At 48.2% G+C, this 6,510-nt stretch overlaps 1 protein-coding gene across 2 annotated transcripts in view; it reads left to right on the forward strand.

Annotated features, from left to right (window-relative positions):
• PRICKLE2 (prickle planar cell polarity protein 2) overlaps positions 1 to 5,527 on the forward strand; it is a 102,448-nt gene extending 96,921 nt beyond the window's left edge. For both annotated transcript variants that reach the window (XM_062500836.1, XM_062500837.1), the window contains one exon: positions 3,223 to 5,527. In XM_062500836.1, the coding sequence (XP_062356820.1) occupies positions 3,223 to 4,091 (869 nt within the window). In that variant the 3' untranslated portion in view covers positions 4,092 to 5,527. The remainder of the gene's footprint in view (positions 1 to 3,222) is intronic.
• The last annotated feature ends 983 nt before the right edge of the window (positions 5,528 to 6,510 follow it).

The following is a 6,510-nucleotide window of genomic DNA, read 5'->3' on the forward strand; positions in this document are numbered from 1 at the left end:
ATCCTGGACCTGGAACCTGCTGTGGGCACTATAAGAGCCGTGCAGAGCCCTTAGTGCCTTCAGCTGGAAAAGCACAGCTTTGCTCCTGAGCAAGTGGAATAAATTCTTCGCTGTCACCATGAGCAGAAAAAATAAAGTTTCCCTCTCCCAGCTGCACAGCTTGCTGGGTCACTTCCAAGTGTGGCTCCCAATAAAAAGGCCTGTGCATGTGCAGCCTGCCCAGTCTACCTGGGAAGACACATTTTGTCCTGAGTATGGAGACTTTTCCACGCTGTCATATGGAGAGATGAAGCCTTTGGATTCATTGGACTGGCATTGCATCAGAGCCTCCTAAGCACAGGCTCCATCACACCCCAAGTTCTGTGTGCTGGCAACAGTGATGGACATGTTCAGTGCTGGATTCCTCTTACAATCTGCATTTTCCCAGCAAATCAAGATCTCAGAATGTGCTTAATTATAATCAAGCTGTCTGAATGATCAGCCAGAAACATGCCCATGACTGATTAAACCTTGCACTCTGAGTGTGAGCCATTCACGTTGTCACAGGATCCTTGTCTGAACTTACTGCTCCATGCTGCCTTCTAAGGGGAAGAGATTAAAGCACTCATGGTTCTCTGCTGGAGGTGTGTGAGGGGCTGGAGACCCCTGTCCTGCACAAACTAAACCAATGAAGCTTTGGGTCTGCCCTTCTCAAGCTGGAGCACCTCGCTTATCAAAGCTTGCTTTACTGTACACAAGAAGAAACAGGTTTCCCTCCTGGTCATCCTGCTTGATCTTGGCCACATCATTCCCATCTGTGATGTGAAGGATGAAGATAATATCTTGTTTAATTCAAAAATACTGTTTCACTCTTGCCATGTCTCCCAAGCCTGTGCCTAGACACTTGTTTTATTCTTGCTGGATGCAGGACCACATGTCTGTGGGGGCAGCTGAGACCCACGGGTACCACCTGATGTGGCTGGCGCTGGGAGCATAGCACCAGTTCACGCCACACCCCTGTGAGTGAAGGAAGGTCAGCCCTTTTTTAATGATGCTGCCAAAATCAATCTGTTGATGCCACAGAAGCATCCTGTGGTGTTGGAGCTATATTTCTGCACAGCAATGCTGTTGCTCATTCTTAGTGAGGAGCTGCACCGGCTCCTTTAATGAAGTGCTGCATAAATGTCACCGAGGGTTCATTTTCCTTGGTGTCAGCTATTGTATGACAGATGTGATTAAGGCCACATTGGGCTGTCAACAGCCATGATTCTCACTGTGATCAGCTCTGCCAGCAGTCCCGCTGTTGCTCTGGCTTTTCAGGAAGTCTTTGTGCATGTTACCAAGTTGCTCTTCCCTCCCCAGGGGCTGCTGGGCTCCTCCACAGTGGCACCGGAGGGACATGGGGACCATTGCCTGATGTGACAGATGCCTTCACTGGGTTCAGTCAGAAAATCGTAGCTCCAGGGAGGAGAGAAATGTAATGGGAGTGTGGGTGGGCAGGTCTTCAAAGGGGACAGGAAGCCCATCCAGGGCTTTTTCCAAAGGGCCAGTGGTCAGGGTTGGGCTTGCTCACTCAAAGTCAGCATCACTTAGGGAGGAAGAAAGAAACAAAGAGTGAAGTTGACTTGAAAAGTGTGTCCTTTTCAAAAAAATCCATGGCTTTTCTTTCTTTTTAAGCCAGCTTCTCCCTCTTCACCTTCACTTTACTTTCCTCTGTAATCATAAACTCCAAAAAGATCTCCATTAACAGCAGAAAAGCAAAGAAGCTGGGACTCAGGGAGCAAAACCAAACCATGTGAGGGCCAATAGTAGCTAAAGCTCTCCCTGATGCCATTGAGAGCAGAGTTTGGAAAACTGCACAGCTTTGCAGGATCAGTTGATCTTTTCAAGGCTGAGCCCAAGGAAACCCTTAAGCAGCTCATGAGTAGGGTTAGTGACAGCAGCCCTTGTTCTTGCTCAGGTTTAGCAGCAGCAGCTAATGCCAAAGGAGCTGAGCTCTTGATGAAATGCAAGCAGCTTTTGTTAAGGGAGAAAGGGCTTTATTCTTGAATTGAGGGCTGGGTTGTTATTTTTTATAATTAATTTACAAAGTCATAAATTGTTGGCAATTGCATAAAGGCTGTGTGTCATGTTGTGAATTCTGCTGACGGTACACAGTTCTGTGTGTTGGGTCTGCACCGGGATGTTGTCAGAGAGGGATGGGGAGAAGGGTGCCAAAGCAAACATTCCACGTTTGATTTGGGATGGAACAAATTTCCTTTGAAATAACTTGCGAAACATCTTGTCCTGAGCTTGCAATGCAACCACTGACTGCTGCCAGTTGTCAAGCCAACAGGGAGATAGTCAGAAAATAGTCAGGAACACCCATAAAACAAGCCAAGGACTAGGGCACCATGGGGTGCATTGAGTTTCTTGTTGACAGGCAGGTGCTGAGCAGACACCCCACTTCGTCCCTGCTGCCAGGTGAAGGCTTCCTGGGCTGAAGGAAAGCACCTTCCAGGAGATAAGGGCTCATTGGCACATTGGAGAGATCTAATGTGTCACCTTCCCAAGCGGGGCAGCCCGTTGAGGTGGAGTTCATGTTTCTGGTTCCTGCCCATGCACAGCTCCCTGGATATCTGCAGGGATAGTCTGACCCTCCCACTGTCGTGCTGCTCACTGGGAGCACCAGCCGAGCTCTGATGCTTAGGCGTTTCCTTGCTTCCTGGGAAACCCATCTGTAACTGGTCTCTCCCCAGGTGTCATTCAGAGGACCTGTGAGGCGCATCACTGAATTAAGTGAGTGGCCCCGTTTTTATCTGCCACTGACGTTGTTTAGTCCTCCAAAATGTGCTGTCATTGCAGAAGATGTAGTGCTGGATTATGGCACCCTAGTTAGCTCAATGTGTAGGAGGCCTCAGGTTACCTCTGACACATGATTTCTCCCTGGCATCGTTGGTTATTCCTATCAAGTTGCAGACAGTGTAGACATATGGGAAAGGAAGTCGTGAAAAGCAGCTTGGAGTCCAACTCAAAACACCTTAAATTGGTGTGATTTCCCCAAAGGAGGAACTGCCTGCTCTTTAAAATAATAAAAATCCTCCTCTTAGAAAGGGCTCTTCAGGACAGGATCAATACCACTGAGTTACTTTTTAAAGCAAAAGTCTTGAGCCAAAACCAGCCTCCACCCTGCATCTCCGCTGACAGAAAATTCTCTTTCTTAACTTCTTTTTTTTTTTTTCCCTTCGCCCTTTTCCCGCAAAGGCCTCTCAGCAGATGGTGGAGCCAAGCGCCAGGAGCACCTCTCCAGGTTCTCCATGCCTGACCTGAGCAAAGACTCGGGCATGAACATCTCAGAGAAGATGAGCAACATGGGCACCCTGAACTCCTCCATGCAGTTCCGCAGCGCCGAGTCCGTGCGCAGCCTGCTGTCGGCGCAGCAGTACCAGGACATGGAGCCCACCCTGCACGACCTCGCCAGCCCCCTCGGCTACCAAGAGCGGCCGTCGCACGGGCGGATGCACCAGAGCTTCGACTATGGCAGCGGGGTGCCCGGGGGCAAGCTGGGGGCGCAGGAGATCCCGAGGCACACCCCCATGAGCGAGCGCACGCGCCGGAGAACCGTGCTGCGGGATGATGACCGGCACTACCGCCCGCACCGGCCCCGGCGCTCCCGGCGCTCCCGCTCAGACAACGCGCTGCACCTGGCCAGCGAGCAGTGCTACCGCCTGAAGGAGAGACCCTCGCTGCGAGCCAGGGACGACTACGACCCGTTTGTGCACCAGAGGAGCTGCAGGGAGACGATGGAGCAGGGACCCTGCAGGGATGTCTACGGCCACTGTCCCCGGACGGTGTCGGATCTTGCCTTGCAGAACCACTTGGGTGAGAGATGGGGGCCCTACTTTGCCGAATACGACTGGTGCTCCACTTGCTCCTCCTCTTCGGAGTCCGACAATGAGGGCTATTTCCTCGGGGAGCCCATTCCGCAGCCTGCCCGCCTCCGGTACGTGACCAGCGAGGAGCTGCTGCACAAGTACGGCTCGTACAGCATGCCCAAGTCCTCCACGGTGGGGGCCAGGGGACAGTTGCACAGCCGGAAAAGACAGAAGAGCAAGAACTGTATCATATCCTAATGGCATCCTTGCCAGGCACCTTGGGAGAATGTAAATTAACTCACGATCTTGCACTGTTTTAGATCATGTAAGTGCTTTTATTGTAACAAAGAAAAGGCCCGAAGAGTAGGGATTTGGAAGAAGGTTGGTAGACGGGCTTCTATAAATAGTCATAATCCTGGGCACAGTGAATATATTTTGCACATCTTACTTTGGAGATAAAAATTTTAAAAGTTCACTTTAGCTTGTAATATTTACCCAGTAGTTTCTCTTCCTTCTCCCAGATACTGCCACCCCCTTGAGCTCTGTTTGTCCGCCTGTTTTGGTTGCCACTGTTGACTCTCAGCATAAGTTTGCTGGTAGCTTTTTCTTTCCACCGCATTTTTATTTTCCATTAGCCATGTTGGTAGGTGATTTGTCTCTTGGACAGTGTGGGAGCTTAAGTTATTTCCATGATTGTTGTAAATGCGATGTAAATGAGAGTTTGGAGAAAATATTTTTGTATTTTGTAATATCAGAGGAATTTCTATATCTTAGGAGTCACTGGGAAAATGCATGCATGTTCAGAATTGTTTTCATTCAGAGCTAACCAAACAGTACTTTGGATCCCCCTTTCCGTTTCATCATCAAACTCCTTAAGTTTATCAGTGAGAGTCTGAGTTTTCATTGGTTTCGAGGGTTTTTTTTATTTTAACCCTTTTTTTCTGTTCATTTGTTTGATCCTGGTCAATAAACAGAATGTTTTTTGATTCATTAAATCTTGACAAGCCTCAGTGGCATTTTGAAGCCTGTGATTTGCAGGTACCCTCCATCAGTCAGATACAGGAACCCCTCACAGCTGCAGAAGGGACCTTTTTTTTAATTATTATTATTATTATTATTAAATAGGAAAGACCAGAACTACCAAATGTCTGCAACATTGTAAATTACCAAAGCTGGAGAAGGAATTTCACACCTCTGTAGAGAACGCTGAAGTTACTAAACATTGAACTATTATTTGGAGTAAATAAAGTGTAAATGGTGCAATTGTGTGATGTCAGCATGACGTTGTTTTGAATATAGACTTGTCTTATGGTGCTCTAGTCTCCTGGGTTATGTTAACTGCTGTTCATTACCAAGTGGAAGTCTCAGTATTGCCTCCTGCCTAAGATGTAAGAGAACACCTGCAAACTGCTCCCCATGGGCCCCTCCTACCTGGCAAGATGCCCTCGCCCCTCTGAGGCTCTTTGTGGCCAGGGTTTGTCCCCTGGGGGGCTCAACCCCAGGGCCAGGACAACTTCTTGCCATGGCAGAGGGCCCCTACGTAGGGCTCAGCTGTGTTGTATTCTGGTGGATGTGAGTTTGTTCTCCGTGTGCTTTAATCCATTGGGGTTCTGCCATCCCAGCGTGTCCCAGCTGCAAGCCAAGGCCAGGTTGTCCCAGTGCTTCCTAGAAAGGAGCAAGTTTGCAAAAGGGGCTCTTGGCACCCAGAGCACCTGTAGGGGTTAAGATCAGGCTGGGCTTTGAGCCACAGGAGGGCTGGGAGCTTAACCAGCTGCATTGCCCTCGCCTCATGTGCTGCTGGCACCTCAGAGTGTCCCTACACCTTGAGGCCAGCCCCTCCCTGCACCCTGGGAATGTGGATCCCACTGCAGGGATGGCACTGGCAGCCCTGGGCACACACAGGGACACCCCCATGCCTACTCAAAGCAGCAGATGCAGAAAAATCTGGAAGATGGATGTCTCCATACCACAGACTATTGCTAGGAATTTTTTTGTTGTTTGTAAAGGACAATGTGATAATTATTATTCCTTTAAAAAGAAAAAAAAAAAAAGAAATGATACTTAAATATATTTAAAAAAATGTTTTTTCCAGTTGGAATAAATGGAAATATTCATCCAAAGGGAAGAGTCTTGTGTATGTTTTTTGCTCTTAAGGAGTGTTGGTTAATTGTGAATAGAAAACTTGATTTTTACTGAACTGGTCTTACAATAAAAGCACAAGAAACAGCTCAGCTCCATCATTGACATGATTTTAGTGGGCAGGGAAAGCTGGTGGAGGAGCATCTCCTGCACACCACACACCTTCCCCAGGGTTGGTGACCTGGTGTGGTAACACCCGGACCTATTATTTGTTGTTAAAAAAGCCATATCATAGATTCAGTAAGGCTGGAAAAAACTCTAAAATCATTGAGCAAGAGCAGCCCAACACCACCATGTTCACCACTAAAGGATATTTCCAAGACTCATACCCACACAGCTTTTGAACATTTCCAGCTTGCCTTGAAATCTTCACCTGGTAACAGCCAGCAAAGCTCAGCTGAAATCCCTGATGGGCCTATGGCATACTGGAGGAGACAATCAACCTGAAATATATAAATAACAGCCTTTTCCTAGAATTTCACAGATTTTTCCATGTTTTCCAGAACTGATCTACTAAGCTGGATAGGGGTAATGCTTA

Source organism: Cinclus cinclus, chromosome 12 (genome assembly GCF_963662255.1).
Source record: "Cinclus cinclus chromosome 12, bCinCin1.1, whole genome shotgun sequence".
In the NCBI taxonomy this organism is placed as follows: domain Eukaryota; kingdom Metazoa; phylum Chordata; class Aves; order Passeriformes; family Cinclidae; genus Cinclus; species Cinclus cinclus.